This window comes from Stigmatopora nigra, chromosome 6 (genome assembly GCF_051989575.1).
Source record: "Stigmatopora nigra isolate UIUO_SnigA chromosome 6, RoL_Snig_1.1, whole genome shotgun sequence".
Taxonomy (NCBI): Eukaryota; Metazoa; Chordata; class Actinopteri; order Syngnathiformes; family Syngnathidae; genus Stigmatopora; species Stigmatopora nigra.
Window position 1 is genome coordinate 10,926,436 of NC_135513.1, and position 14,774 is coordinate 10,941,209.

Consider the following 14,774-nt stretch of genomic DNA (forward strand, 5'->3'; position numbering starts at 1 on the left):
CAAATAACTATGCTAGTAATGGCTGATAATCATTTTCTGTGTTTTTTTATGTAGTCATATTGCATGAATAATGATATATTTATCACAGCAATGACCAAATTAAAATTAAATTATTTCCTCATGCTTTGTTTGCAATTTAAGGAACTGGTAAAACACACACGCGACTCGACTGAAAAGGAGAACCTGCGTACAGCTTTGGATGCCTTACGAGTGAGTTTGGCCGCATGTATAGTGGTTAAAAAAGTAAAAACTCAGTTTTTCAAAAGCCAAGTTTTATGATTAAAAAAAAAAGTGAGTCCAATGAAGAGAAATTTGCAAGAAAATTAGATGAGACCAAAATAAATCATTTTAAAACTTTGGACTGATGTTAATTCTTATTAACTCACGACTTTTGCATTTGTAGGACCTGGCGCAATGTGTCAATGAGGTCAAGCGTGATAATGAGATCCTCAAGCAAATTACCACTTTTCAGTTGTCTATTGAGAACATGGTAAAGTTGATTTTTTTTTGTAAAGATTCATATAAGTTTGTCCATATTTGTGTAAATTCAATGTGATGAGCTAAATCTGTAAAACTAATATTTCCTATTCCATTACAATTCTGTCATTTCCTTGCAGTCACAGTCATTGGCCTTGTTTGGCCGCCCCAAAATGGATGGAGAGCTAAAAATATGCAGCACAGAGAAGAAGTCTAAGCAAGAAAGGTGTGTGTTTACATTGAAATGCTGTTGATTTGGGGGATTATGGTTCTTTTTTCCAATTTCACGCTCCATATTGTGTGATGTCGTTCGCAGATACGCCTTTCTCTTCGACAGGGCCATGTTTGTCTGCAAAAAAAAAAGCGGTGAGTCATTTGAACTTAAAGAGATCATCCAGCTCCAGCACTACCAAGTACGAGATGAGACAACTGGAGACAAAGACAAAAAGAAGGTATAGTACTCTACTCATTTCCTCAGTTCTAGAGATGACATAGACGTTAACACAAGTTTGTGCAATTCTTAGTGGTCCTACCTGTTCCTCCTACTGGACTCTTTTGGAAAGTGCGGCTATGACTTGTACTTCAAAACACGGGAACTGAAGAAGAAATGGTTGGAGCAGTTTGAGATGGCCCAGTAAGTCAACACTTTTTACAATTCAGCCTTGTCTAGCTAATATATAATATGTGGTTGAAATATGCTAGTCATTTGACAAAATCTATAGGACAAGTTGTGGCCTAAAATTGTTATTTAAATAAAAATGGTGGTGAGCTTGGCTTCCAGATTGTCGTATTTCATGTTTCCAAATGTCTGGACAGGTCCAACATGTGCCCCGAGAATGCGGCGGCGAATAACCACGATTTCCAGATGCATAACTTTGAGGAGACAGCGAGTTGCAAGGCGTGTGCCATGATGCTGAGGTACCACCTTGTGTCCGTCTCCGCTTTGTGCCTCCCACCTCACTCTTCATATTGAAACCTTCTCATTGTTTTTATTTCCATCCCGTCAGAGGAATTTTCTTCCAAGGCTACCGCTGCACACGCTGCAAAACAGCAGCCCACAAAGAATGCTTGGGCAGACTGCCGGCTTGTGGACGCAACTCAGGTATCATATGTCAACTCCAATTAGAGTTTCTGTTTTTCTAAAATAATTTAATTTGCACTGTTCACACTGCCATTTTCAGACCATTCAAGTGCTGCCAGGAAGGTGAGTGTCCCATATTAATATTAAAATGATAATATTAATATTATTTTTTTCCTTATGTGCTAAAATATCATTTTTTGAATTGATTTATTCCCCTTAGAATAGGACGAATACATCCTCAGGGAATACCAGCATTGGTAAGGAGGAAGAATTTTCTGGCTAATACAAAAAATAATAATAATATGTTATATTTTTTAAAATGTTTTGTACTTGACTGATGTGTCCTGCTCAGGATTTCCCAAGATGGAGGCATGTCAGGAGTATTTTGGCCTGCCGCCGCCGCCTCCCAGCTTCGGTCAAGCGCTGCAGCTGTCCAAAGGTGATGTGGTGGAACTGACGCGGGCCGAGGTGGAGCTGTCATGGTGGGAGGTAAGTGACGTCTGGCATTGCACAGCAAATCACCCATGTTGAACACAGGCTCCGTCTTTTTCTTTTTTTTTTTTTGCTCCATGTTAACATGCTTGCATCCTCCACTTCAAATACTCAACTTGTATTTTTCACTGACTTCGGAACTCTGATACCTTTTGTTTGAAATAATTATTATTATTATTTTTAGTCAATAAATGTTGGCATTTTTGGCATTCTATGAATATAATTTACTATTTTTTGAATTTTTAAGTATTTTTACCTGTCATTTCAACCCTACTAATGTTTTTTTATTATGTAAATGTGTATTTTTTGTATTGCAAATAGTTGCTATTATTCAAAATTCCCTATCAGATCTGCTTAAAAAATAAAGTGACCAAAAATATCCTTTTATTATTATCATTGTTTTTCTCTTTTTTTTCTCCTCAGGGCAAAAACTTGACAAGGGGTCAGTCAGGCTGGTTCCCCTGTAGCAGAGTAGTCCCGTTTTCATGTGTAAGTATAATAATTTGCAAAGTAGGCGTACTACAACAAAAATGGCAAGAAAAGCCTACTTAAATATGAGTTTCAATATAATATTTTAAATATAATATTTCCTTACATGGATGTGATATTACTTTGCTCTACAGAGGCCCACTCCGGACATGTCCGCTTTCAGCTGGTGAGTAAATATTATTATTATTTGACATGCATTTCAGATGAAACACAATGTCAATCTCATAATTTGATACCATCACAGAAATCATCTTACTGTACCAAATTTAAAACAATTCGTATTACGTTCATAACCCACAAATCATCTTTCCCCATTGAAATGATTGAAAATATTCAAAGGTTTGCGGGTCATATGGATCGACCCGACGCCAAGAACCTGCTCATATCACGCTCTGACGGAACTTACCTGGTCCGACAGAAGGACGGTGGAGAGTTCGCCATCAGCATCAAGTAAGTTTTAAGAAATGTAGCAAATAAGTGTATACGCTGAAGTCAAATGAACTCGTCCAATGGAGGACTGTTTTACAATTTTCATAATAATGTGAGGGAATCTAATTTGTTATTCTGGTAGGTTCAACATGGACATCAAACATATTAAAATTACGTCCTGTGATGGCCTGTTCCGCATGAATGAGAAGAAGGCCTTCAAAGCTTTGGCGGTGAGTCTTGTGGGTTGATATTGAATACGGAATGAAATTTCAATTTCAACAATTTAGCAACTTCAAATTATGAATTGAAAAGAACTTAACAATGGTTTCATCCATTCGAATTTGGTCATTTTTTCTAAACAACACTTTTGTTTGACCCAATTAAATAATGTATTGAATTTCCATTAATGCATATTTTGAATACATTCCCTATAGGAGATGATTGAATTCTACCAGCAAAACTCATTGAAGGAGTGCATTAAGGATTTGGATACAATCCTCCGTACGCCATACAAGCAAGCTGAGCAGAGCAACGAGCCAAAAGCCAAAAATGCATCTAAAGGTTTGTGCCTGTACATGTTTTGGTTGTGTAAAAATGAAAAAAAAAGGTTAAAAACATGGTTCATCATGCCTCTCTATTTTTTCCTCCACTTTTAATCCCTATCTGATTGATGGAACATTGTCCCTACAGGAAACAGTGCACGCATCTTTGGCATAGCAAGGGCGAGGTACGACTTCTCGGCCCGCGACCGGTCTGAGCTTTCACTCCGGGAAGGAGACACCATTAGAATTCTATCCAGGAAAGGTCACAGCGGCTGGTGGAAAGGAGAAGTGTATGGAAAGGTGAGCGGAGGAAAAAAATGAATTTTTGGGGCATTTTTACTGACTAATCATCATTGTTTCATTAGGTGGGATTCTTCCCTGCCAACTATGTTGATGAGGACTACTCAGACTATAGCTGACCTGCAGGCCGGGACTTTACATTAACTGATATGTTGTTTTGGGAATAAATTTTTTCAACTAAGACATGGTAACTCCATCATGGTGTACATCATTGTTGGGGTCTAGCAAAGGCTTTTGGAAGTAAATAAGTGTCAGGTAGCATGGTGGCTGGTTAGGATCCATTTTATTTTCAAAATATAAAAAGCAACCAAAGGGGAAACAATCACATAACTTGTTGTCTAAATTATGGGCCACGTGTTCTGGAAAATCATTCACGTCTTTTTCTGCTGTTGTTTTGCCATCTTCTGATTGACTGCATCTTGCTTTTACTGGTAGTACAACTCCAAGTTCATGCCGTCGTGGATCTCATCTGTTCATCTCACAGTTAAGTCAAAGCAGAAAGAAATGTGTTCACTCACTATATTTGAAGCACATGCATTTCTGTCAAGTCAATAATGACAATATTTAAGAAGAGTTTGTTCTTCAACAATAATTGAAATAAAACACATTTTCATCTTGACTGGAAGAAGTAATAGAATCATCAAGTAATCAAAATATGAGGATTTGTACTCTGCTTGAATTACACAGCACATCAAGTATGAAGGATACAATCTCCCAGTGACACGTGGTCCTTAAATATGGTGTACCTGCAGACAAGAGAACATTTCCAAGACGGTTAACATGCTGGAAGTCAGATAAGTACATCATACACTAGTTGCATCAACTATTATAAGTTTTGCACGTAATTGTAGCATGTATTTTTTTCTACTGTTGTTTACCATTTCTTCAAGACTATTTTATCATATCGCGTCCCAGTCTGGGCTGCGATGAGCTTCTTCAGATCTCCAATGGTGTCCTCAGAGCTGGAAGGTTGGCTGATTAAGGACCTACACATATAAACTCATGGCCCAAATTCCTCAATTCTTGGATTATTACAAAAATAATTAACACATTCATCACGGCACCATCATATTGATCAATACAGTGACGTCATTGCATCTTGAAGGATACTTGCACTTTACCCGGACTTTCTTTCCTAGACGGTCGTTGCAGACCACCTCGATCATCTTGTCGTTTTTTCTGTCAATGTAAAACGAGATGATTTTAAAAGTAGTCCACGATGAATAAAATAGATTTTTAAAACAATCAGCCAGTTGAGATTAACATAAAAATGCCCTATTCTGATATATTTTTAACACCATACTTTCGTTAGATCCGAGCTAACCTACTATGTAATGAATTAAGGTATTTCATACACATCCTCGCTACAAACACACGGTACAAAAATCATAATGTTTTTATAGTTGGACTTTTTTTAAATGTAGAAATCGTCGATGTTACCTCAAAGCAACAGTGGAGAAACCAAATAAACCTTTTTACGCTAATAGTACGACACTCGCTCAACTGCTGCAACACTTTAACCAATCAAACCAGCCCAGAAATGACTGACAGCTCCGGTTGGCCTATGACAGAAACTCTCAGGCTAAGGCGGGGATAATGGGAAGAAAAATAACGCGAGAGCCGTAATCCAGTCCGTGGTTGTCGCAACGCGTCGCGACTACTTTCTCACACACGGCTGCTACATTTGCACTAGTCTATTTTGGCAAGGAAAACCTGCAACTGCTCTGAGAAAATAACAATGGGAGATGAACCAGCATTACCAGGGGGCTGGGAGAAAAGAATGAGCCGGAATTCAGGTGACTAAACAAGCATGGCAAGGGGCTCGCTGATGAGGGGATGTAATGGGAGCTCTGTAGTTAGCAACTTGTATCTGGATGAGCGTTGTGTCAGGTTGCTAAACTAACTTCGCCCTGGTGAAACATAAGCTTTAGCGACGAAGGATGACAAGTGGTATTCGTTATGCATGCGGTAAAATGTGACAGAATCCACTCTTTGTCTCTTTAAAAGTTGTCAAATAGTGGTGGTGCGGCATCCTATCCGCCCTGGGCCCTGTGTAATTACTGCACACTTCGAGCGCATTTATACAGTTTCCTGCTTGAAACTTGCTGTGAGCCAATCGGGGTGCCCGTTGTTTGTGGTCGGTCATTTTGCATCAGGACCATTTGGTAAACAACTTGCGTATATACTATCGCTTTTGGTCATTTTATAAAACGATTGTTTTTGCTAAAACGTCAGACATTCACCATATTAACTATGTTTAAAAATAAACTAAATAATAGATTTAATATTGGCATTATTTAACCTGGTCATGTTAATATGGTTTGTAATAAACCAGACAGTTTTAAATTATGGTATCCTGCAAATTAATATGAAATTTCTTGTCTTCAGGAAAGGTGTATTACTTCAATCATGTGACCAATGCCAGTCAATGGGACCGACCATCAGTAGGAGACAGTCATGGAGAACCGGAGAAGGTTAAAAAAAATGAGAATAATATGGGAAATCTGATTATGTACATGTTGGGCTTTCTTGTTGTTGGTTTTTTTTTTAAATTAATTGGTGTATTCATATACCAATTAGAAATGACTAGAACATCCACAAACAGTGATTGTGAGCTAGAAAACAATAATATTATTAGCAATACTCCTGAAAGATAAAAGTGACCGAGCAGGCCTAATGTCCCTTTTTGTGTTTGGCGTGGCAGGTCCGCTGCTCGCACTTGCTGGTCAAGCACAACCAATCCCGTCGCCCCTCATCGTGGCGGGAACAGAACATCACAAGATCCAAAGACGAAGCGCTCGATCTCATTCAGGGTGAGTTGCAGATGCTGACCCGCTACCATGTTTCTGTTCTTCATCTTTTGAATCATTTACCTTTTCAGGCTATATTGAACGAATCAAGTCAGAAGAGGACAAGTTTGAGGACTTGGCATATAATTACAGCGATTGCAGTTCGGCAAAAAACTATGGGGATTTGGGACAATTTGGCAAAGGTAAGAGCTCCATTTTAGAAAAGGAACCTTGAAAAATTGTGAAGAAGCTGAAATGAAAGTTTTTTAACAAAACACTATTTCACTTAGGTCAAATGCAGAAGCCGTTTGAAGAAGCTTCTTTTGCCCTCAAGACCGGAGAGATGAGCGGTCCTGTTTTTACCGACTCCGGAGTTCACATCATCCTACGCACCGGCTGACACACGCCTACCCACCAAGCGCTATCTATCACCAGGGTTCAAACAAATCCCACCCATCCTCCTATCCGACCCAAACTAAACAGCTAAGAAACTGAAAATGGTGCAAATAATTTACCAAGTGCATGTCACCAAAATAAAAGCACGTGTCGCTCTTTCGTTTCCTAAAAAAAAAAAAGAGAAACTCATCTCTTGCTCTCAATTTGGCTTTTCAAAGCTCCTGTGACCTGTCGAGACATCAAAATTAAAAGTCCTCTTTCTTTGTCAGCATCGTCATTTCTTGATGGGGCAGATGCGTGAACTCTTGTTGCCATGACAACGTGTCCCTGCATAACCTCGTGTGTGGTTGGTGACAAATTATATTTTGTTGATGAAGAAAGATTGTCATATCTTGCATTTGAAGGGTGACTTTGTGCTGCACTTTGGAATTTGATGCCAAAGAATCCATGAAATAATATTATTGCTATACTGACTACTTTTTTAAATATTTCAGGAGCAGTGGACATCTACTTGTGGGAGTTAGTAAAAGAGAAATTGCTATTGAAAACACCTTTTGACAGCAATAGAAGTCCAATCCATTTCAACTGGGTGGGGATCGAATAATCAGGGCGAATCCAGGAACATGTTATTTAACATCAACTTTTGCAAGGTTTAAAATTTGTTATTCTAAAGTAGGGTTTCAATACAGGTTTTTGGCTTTGGAAGTATAGTTTTATGGGGGTTAGAAGTTTTAAATTTGGGTATAAGATTTAAAATGTGTTTTTTGTTCCGAATGATCATTTTGTTATTGCATCAGGGTTGGAATTCTTATTTCAAACCACTGTTGCTGTTTCTAATTAGAAAAGTTCAATGTTTGAATTTTATTTGTGATTTTTAAATTGGAATTTGTTGATGGCTTGCATGCAATTCTGCAGTACCAAGTGCAACCTTAGACGAGGGGAGGCGCTCAAAAGTGGAACAGGGGAGCTGATGTGTGGAGGGACGCTGTCACACACAAGCAAGCAAGCAGCATCTCACCCTCACCGGGAGCAGACGCTCGTTAGTAGCCGACCGTGTCACCTCGTCGCCCGCAGGCGATACACGCCCCTCTCGCTAGGTCGCTCCGCTCTTCCTCCGCCTCTTAAAGACGTTTTACTGCACACACGTGGAGCTCATTTAAAACGAGACGAGGGGGGGTCAAAGTGGATCTTTTTTTTTTAAAGGAGGCAGCAGTAAAGTTTGAAGAATCTTGGTTTGTGACATGTGGAGGTCGTGTGTCCCTTTTGGAGACATCCTACCCGACATGCATGAAGGGGATCGGTCATGCAGCTCCACGTCTGCCTCTTGCTCGCCGTCTTCATCGTCGTCTCCACAACAACAGGTAAGCAAACATGCAAAAAAATAAGATATTTCAAGCGTTTTTATTGTCTGTGACGGATTATTCCGGTTGTGCATTTGAGAAGAAATAAATACATTCGTTTTAGTGGGTGTTGTGGTCCATGCCGCTGAATCTGGATTTCCAATGTTTGTTTATCATTATATCATTTATGTCAAAAAAATACAGAGGGTAACCAATGTTAAACATTTTTTTAATGTAATCTCACTCTGAAAATGTATATTCTTAAAGGAAGCTCTATTTCTGATTCAGAGCAAAAAACAATTTAACAAATATTAAAGTTTTATTAAATTTTATATGGAACTGGAAACGTATGTACATAATTTTCTATGGTAGACATTAAATATATTTCTTTAAACCCATAATTTTCTATTGTAATTCAATGTATTTCACATGTGTCCAGCTTCAAAAAGTAACTCAGTTTGAATCCGGTTCAAATTCAGATTTGGCGAGAGTGTGAATATAACATCAAATTTAATATGTCCATCCAGTTATCATATATCACTCAAAGGGTAGTTGGATTTTCCACCCTTTGGGTGAGTACTCTTTTCTTTCCACTTGTTTACATTCCATGAGGCAAACAAAGGTTGAAACCTTTGACGAAAGCCTGAGCCCAGACTTCCCTGATGCCCAATTAGTGTAAAGAAAAGACACCATTTCCCTTTGAAAGGTTCTGTTAGTAATGGTCAAAATGGCCCTAAAACCACTGCTTCAAAGCAAAATGGCTGACTCCCTAGGAGTTTCACAGCGGGGCTTCCTCAGACTTTTTTTGTGCATCTGCACACACCGAATTTCACGCTGAATTATAAAAAATAGACGCCACACCAATGGTGAAAACATGGAAATAATTGACACCCCTTATAAACCCTTATATTCCCGCTTGTTACTAGGCAGAATTTGATCTACCCTTTCCCAAAATGCTTGCTTGTTATTCAGAGACTGCATCAGCTTGAGCTACCTGGATCACGAGGATGCTCTAACGCTCTTAATTACATTTGTTTTGCCCCTCTGACCCACTTTGGAAAAATCTAGTCGTACTGGAAAGTTCTTATCTTTGTGTGTGTGCATGTACGTGGTGTATGTGTGAGACAGATAGAAGCTTTGTTGTTGTTGACCTTCATGACTGTGCTCTCTCCCCTCTGTTTCCGTGTCCTGGTCCTGCAGTTCAGGAAGATTCAAGGAATTCCACAGAGGAACACGCCACCCCCCTTTCACATTCTGACAGAAAGCTCCATGGTTCGTTTCGAGCTGGGCCTAACTACGCAAGAACACAAGAACCCTACGGAGAATCTGGAGCTGAGTCGGGTCCCACCACGCCTCTTATTGCATCTGAGAGCTCTGATAGTGAAGCTCTGCAGTTTCCTGAGGAAATGGGGAACAATGGAGCGGAAACATCTGTCACTCGGGTTCCGGAGACGGCGGTGCTGACCCGAAACGTCGAAACAAATGCAGCAATGCTACATGGGACGCGTGGGTATCACAACTTTGGGCGGTTTGCTTTTTCCACTGTGACATCATCTCCGGGCAGTGGGACACTACTACCGACCCCTACTGTTATCGCTGGGACAGTGTATCACCAGAAACACGATCAGACATCTCCTACTGCGATGGAAACGGTCGGAAAACTCCCTTCAGATTGGTCCCAAACTGATTTTCCACAAAGTACACCAAGAAATACACGCCACCCAGATGCTACAGAGTTGGCACAAAGGATCCCTGGTTCTCCTCAGTCCCCTAAAGAGGCCATTGTGGCGTCTGATAGTACCCAAAACTTGTTAGAATTGGAGGACAGGACAGGAATTCCTGGACTCTCACCCCACACAAGCACTGTGACATTGTCTGAAGAGCGGACCAAAGATGGGATGAAAACAGCAGAATACATTCCCCAAGAGGATGTCCTCACTTTTAGGGGCACTGAGGTGGGAACCAGAATGCTTAAAGTGAGCACCACGTTGGCCTCTGTAAAGGTTCCGGACTCCTCTGGCTTTGAGGACCAAATGGCAACGTCCCAATACGTCTCGGAGTTCTCTGATAGTCGTACATGGTCTCCAGGACACTTGCCCCATTCAGGTACCATTGCGTCACCTGTAAGGGTTCAGAACTCAACAAAAAAATGGTCTAGAACTGTTGGACACCCGCCCCACGTGAGCACAGTGACGCCATATGGAGTTTTCCTGACCTTAGGAAGCTCTCAAGACCAGACGGGAACAGTTGAACATTCCCCCTTTACAAGCACCCAGGATGGAATCCTCACCATTGAGAGGAAAGGGACCCCTGGATACCCACCCCACATGAGCACCATGTCTACACCTGAAGTAGTTTCGAACTCGTCTGACACTGAGGGTCAAAAGGGAACATTCCAATACAGGGTTATAGGGGTAGGACACTTGGGGGATTCACAGGATGACACTTCAACACTAGATCACTCACCCCACTCAAACACTGAAATGGTATCCGAAAGGGTCCATGATTTTGCATCCCACCCTAACACTGACAGCACTCACTACACTACACCCACTTTTGTAGCACGAGGTTACACAACTGTTTCCACGCCCTTGTTTACACCCGAAATGCCCAAAACGAAGGAAAATGGAAGCACCATTGCAACCCAGAAAGCGAGCTCGGACACATTATCTGCTTCAACCTCTTTGAGTTTTGTGATTACCAGCATACCCAAAATATATGTTGTGTCGGATCACCCAGCCACCGTTAGAGGTGGGTCGAGTGGGCTGGGTTTCAACATTAGGGGGTGGATTTACCAGACTTGTGATGCGCTTTGGTTGTGATTCTTGATTTTAGTGGAATCAATTGAGTTGCTGCTGCAGATCATTGTGAGCGAGTCCAGGGCGGCTTCAGGTCCCCACTTGGAAGAGGACACTAGCACCTGGGTGGGAAACTGATTTTCAGACTTTTTTTACATCTCAGGTCAAGTTGTTGCACATATATTTGGGAGTTGGATCACAGCCCTTGTGTGCAAAGTCAATGTATTGGAAATATCTATGGATAGCTGCTCTTGTGTTTGCTGATCACATGGTCCATGTTGCAGATGAAGCCTTACCTGAAGAGGGCGCCAGGATTCAGTAGGATGCTCGGCGTGTGGGGCAGGTGAGTAACTGCTTGATCATTTCACCATCATAATGAGACCTGAGCAGACAATTTTGTTCTTGATCTCTGATTCCAGTGGCCATGCTGTGCAGATCTTGCTGGAGTTCCACAGCAAAGGGGCCCTGCAGTGGCTCTCTTCATCAGATGTCTCAACATTTCTGCGCTGGACGGGACTCGACGGGGCTGCACGAAACTTTAGAGGCTCCAAAGTAGTCAACATAACACTGGGAGGTGAGGTATTTTTCATTCATGCACAGTTAGATTTGCCAATTTTTCAAAACGGTACAATTAACAGTTCCTTAGAGATGGAGTCTGAAAACAGAATTTCCAACAGCAATTGTTTATGCATGTGATGCAGGTGTGCAAGCGGACATATGCGATTGGTTGCTCGGGTGTCCGGCGGGCTTCCGCTGCATTTCCCGGCCCACCAACAACTACAGCTGTTCCTCCCTCTGCCATTTTGACCTCTGTCACCATCATGGCATCTGCACACACCACCCGGGAGAACTCCCTGTTTGCCGGTTTGAATATACACACACACACACACACACACACAGAGAGAGTCACTGCACATTTTAAACACGTTATTCTTTTGGCTGGCATCAGCTGTCTGGTGGGCGATGACTTCTGGTTCATGGGATCGAGGTGTAACGTTCGGATGACACGCACTCGTCTGGTGTGTACCTGCGTGTCCATCCTGGCGCTGGCCGTGGTCCTGATTGGCTCGCTGGCTTTTGTCGCAGTCAGACGCTACAGGGCAGCTCTAATTCAGGCCAAGGTGGACCAGACCCGGAGCAGGTAAGTACTCGTTAACCATTCAACTTGTACTGTCAAAAAAAGTAATTGTTTTTACGTCTAGCTATCGGCGGTTCAACCATTTCGACGAGCTGTCGTCTCGCTTCTGGCCGCGCTCCACTTCACCGGGTTCGGCCGACTCCATGGACAACCCGGCGTTTACCCGCTCTGACGAGCTATTGCACATGCGAGCTCTTGACCGACCCTGTTGTTATCACGATGACACCCTATCGCTCGCTTCTGCCTCCTCTGCCTGCACTGGCCGAGCCACACGCCTCAACACCATCTATCCCGACAGGTGAAACATTGTGATGTTTCAAATCGAACGATGATGCGTCATAATTTGCGCGTCTGCTATTTTTAATGCAAGTAAGTTATGGATGGGGCTTTATCGCACCAAATATCCCTTTCAGTTCCCAATATGGTTGGCACGGAAGCGAGCTAAGCCTGGGCGACGGTGGCGTGCTAGACTCAGGAAAGGCCAGTGACCTGTCTGTGTGCAGTTGGCCTGTGGAGCCCATCCACTGGACACCCTTCCCACTCCTGCGACGGCTGGCCGCCACCCCCCAGCAGGCCGCACAACCCGTGAGTACCCGCAAGCGCTTTAGGTGCAACATGCCGCTTCGCCTCGTCGTCAAACTTTTTTTGAATGTTTAGACCCGGGCTTCAAGGCCGCGCTCGTACTGCGAGGGCATGGAATTGGTGGACATGAACCGCAGCTGGACCACGTGACCCGGACACTTGTCGACAAACGCTCTTATTGAATGGTGTGTATTTCAAATGAACTGGTAATTGAATAAATAAATGACTTTGTATCTTGTATCTGTATTTTAGGAACAATATTTCTTTCAGTAAAATGTACCTTTTTATGTTAATATTGTAAAAAAAAATAACACTACTTGCACGCAATGATAAATGAGACGAAGGCTAATTTGATTCTAATGCCAATATGAGAATCCACTAAGATTTCATTTGCGTACAAGAAAAACAGGTTTAATTCCCTTTTAAGAATGACGTAAGGATGAAACCAGGCAACCAGTTTATTCTATGCTACTACATTTTTTAAACAGCTAACATGTTAAATTTTAGTGGTGTGATAGCCTTGAATGGAATTCCATGAACACAGAAATGAGCGATATAGATTTCATTGATCTCAGACTGAATTCCTCAAATCCTGCTGTGCAACCACTCTTTTTGACATTCTTCCCCAACATACTCCACCCCCCTGCTTTTTGGGAAAGAAAAACAAGAGTAAGCAAGGAGGAAATCGGGCTATGATGATTTACTGTTGGCTTCAGTTAAATGAAAATAATGCAGAATAAAGAGAAGTAGTAAAGAGTCTACTTATGAACTTCTTTCCATATACGGTCTCATAGCCAAGAAACAAGCCTGTCTGGCTCCACTTTGCAATGTGTGTGTTGAGAGGCAGTGTGTGGCAACATCCACATACTACACACACACACACATCTGCGTCCACACCCCTAAAAAGGGAGATTCATTCATTTCCTCACCCCTACTGGTCACATGACCTCAATAAGCATTCTTCTTCCCAGTCATGTGACCTACTCACACCAGTATCTCCTTATATGGACGTCATCCAAAGGACCTCTCAAAGGCACCAGCCCGTGTGTGTGTATGTGTGTATGTTTGTGTGGATTTAGATAATGCCTTGATTGGCTTGTTGACCTTTTTAACCTCCGCATGCAGACATGTGTGTGAATCTGTGGGATTGTGTGTTTACTTGCAGTAGGCATGTAAATGTGAAAGCATGGCATGAAAAAGCCATTTCCTGCACCCCTGTGCCTGGTCGTTTATCCTTTTTAGGAACACGAAGGGGAGCCAGGGTGAATTCCTGCTTTGTGGTCATTGTCCAGGCTCGCTTTCCAGAGGTTGCCACCGGTTCACACACACAAACACATACACACACATACACACAAATGGTTGATTATGAGTTCCCTCACAATTGTGCGTATTTGAATGTCACCTTTTTGGCATGCCAAAAATTACATCACAATTGGAATTTTTTACCTGTTGTGACTTATACTGACGCACCTGTGAGAAATCTTCCAGTAATATTCCACAATTTCTTTATTGTTGAGATGGAATCCATGTTTGAATACACAATTAAGCAATTTTGTGTTTTTTATGTAATATCTTATATAGTTATTTTTTCCTCCACATTTGTCAATGTTATGTCTTATTTCAGTGTAATGAAATTCATTTTTTTCCTGAAAATTCTGCAATCAACACACCATTATGGCAATATGATTTTTTTTTTTAAATGTGGCCAATTACATTTCAATGTGAGTCATGTGAAATGTACTGAACAGAACATAAATTACATTTTCACAGTCAGACCTTAAACATTTTGCAATGTACTTTGATGTGTGACTCATTTCGTGTCATAAAGCATTATGACTTACAGGAATAAGTTAAGATAATTACCTTTGACTAAAAAATACAAAAAGGTTCATTTTTGGTTACCTTTTGTCTACGTTATATA

General features: G+C 41.5%; 5 protein-coding genes across 7 annotated transcripts in view; 4 read left to right on the top strand and 1 right to left on the bottom strand.

The window, feature by feature from the left end:
* Window positions 1-4,429, top strand: part of vav1 (vav guanine nucleotide exchange factor 1) — a 13,204-nt gene extending 8,775 nt beyond the window's left edge. For all 3 annotated transcript variants that reach the window (XM_077719817.1, XM_077719816.1, XM_077719818.1), the window contains exons 15-31: window positions 142-210; window positions 404-490; window positions 618-703; window positions 794-929; window positions 1,002-1,111; window positions 1,294-1,395; window positions 1,485-1,579; window positions 1,659-1,681; window positions 1,779-1,815; window positions 1,911-2,047; window positions 2,474-2,539; window positions 2,674-2,705; window positions 2,879-2,989; window positions 3,111-3,198; window positions 3,403-3,529; window positions 3,659-3,810; window positions 3,876-4,429. In XM_077719817.1, coding sequence (XP_077575943.1) covers window positions 142-210; window positions 404-490; window positions 618-703; window positions 794-929; window positions 1,002-1,111; window positions 1,294-1,395; window positions 1,485-1,579; window positions 1,659-1,681; window positions 1,779-1,815; window positions 1,911-2,047; window positions 2,474-2,539; window positions 2,674-2,705; window positions 2,879-2,989; window positions 3,111-3,198; window positions 3,403-3,529; window positions 3,659-3,810; window positions 3,876-3,929 — 1,512 coding nt within the window. In that variant the 3' untranslated portion in view covers window positions 3,930-4,429. The remainder of the gene's footprint in view (window positions 1-141; window positions 211-403; window positions 491-617; window positions 704-793; window positions 930-1,001; window positions 1,112-1,293; window positions 1,396-1,484; window positions 1,580-1,658; window positions 1,682-1,778; window positions 1,816-1,910; window positions 2,048-2,473; window positions 2,540-2,673; window positions 2,706-2,878; window positions 2,990-3,110; window positions 3,199-3,402; window positions 3,530-3,658; window positions 3,811-3,875) is intronic.
* Window positions 4,079-5,402, bottom strand: ubl5 (ubiquitin like protein 5). Its single transcript, XM_077719826.1, has 5 exons — window positions 5,251-5,402; window positions 4,921-4,989; window positions 4,689-4,772; window positions 4,519-4,556; window positions 4,079-4,279 (listed from the first exon to the last, which is right to left on the bottom strand). The coding sequence occupies exons 2-5, from the start codon at window positions 4,974-4,976 to the stop codon at window positions 4,236-4,238; spliced, it is 222 nt and encodes a 73-aa protein (XP_077575952.1). The 5' UTR covers window positions 4,977-4,989; window positions 5,251-5,402; the 3' UTR covers window positions 4,079-4,235.
* A 30-nt stretch (window positions 5,403-5,432) lies between these two features.
* On the top strand, window positions 5,433-7,263 carry pin1 (peptidylprolyl cis/trans isomerase, NIMA-interacting 1). Its single transcript, XM_077719825.1, has 5 exons — window positions 5,433-5,606; window positions 6,199-6,284; window positions 6,515-6,623; window positions 6,692-6,802; window positions 6,890-7,263. The coding sequence occupies exons 1-5, from the start codon at window positions 5,549-5,551 to the stop codon at window positions 6,997-6,999; spliced, it is 474 nt and encodes a 157-aa protein (XP_077575951.1). The 5' UTR covers window positions 5,433-5,548; the 3' UTR covers window positions 7,000-7,263.
* A 677-nt stretch (window positions 7,264-7,940) lies between these two features.
* LOC144197829 (uncharacterized) lies at window positions 7,941-11,271 on the top strand. The gene is made up of 4 exons (XM_077718495.1): window positions 7,941-8,356; window positions 9,536-10,749; window positions 10,957-11,086; window positions 11,171-11,271. The coding sequence occupies exons 1-4, from the start codon at window positions 8,299-8,301 to the stop codon at window positions 11,269-11,271; spliced, it is 1,503 nt and encodes a 500-aa protein (XP_077574621.1). The 5' UTR covers window positions 7,941-8,298.
* On the top strand, window positions 11,123-13,099 carry vap (vascular associated protein). The gene is made up of 8 exons (XM_077719827.1): window positions 11,123-11,259; window positions 11,418-11,476; window positions 11,553-11,707; window positions 11,835-11,997; window positions 12,083-12,274; window positions 12,336-12,569; window positions 12,685-12,856; window positions 12,929-13,099. The coding sequence occupies exons 2-8, from the start codon at window positions 11,418-11,420 to the stop codon at window positions 13,001-13,003; spliced, it is 1,050 nt and encodes a 349-aa protein (XP_077575953.1). The 5' UTR covers window positions 11,123-11,259; the 3' UTR covers window positions 13,004-13,099.
* The last annotated feature ends 1,675 nt before the right edge of the window (window positions 13,100-14,774 follow it).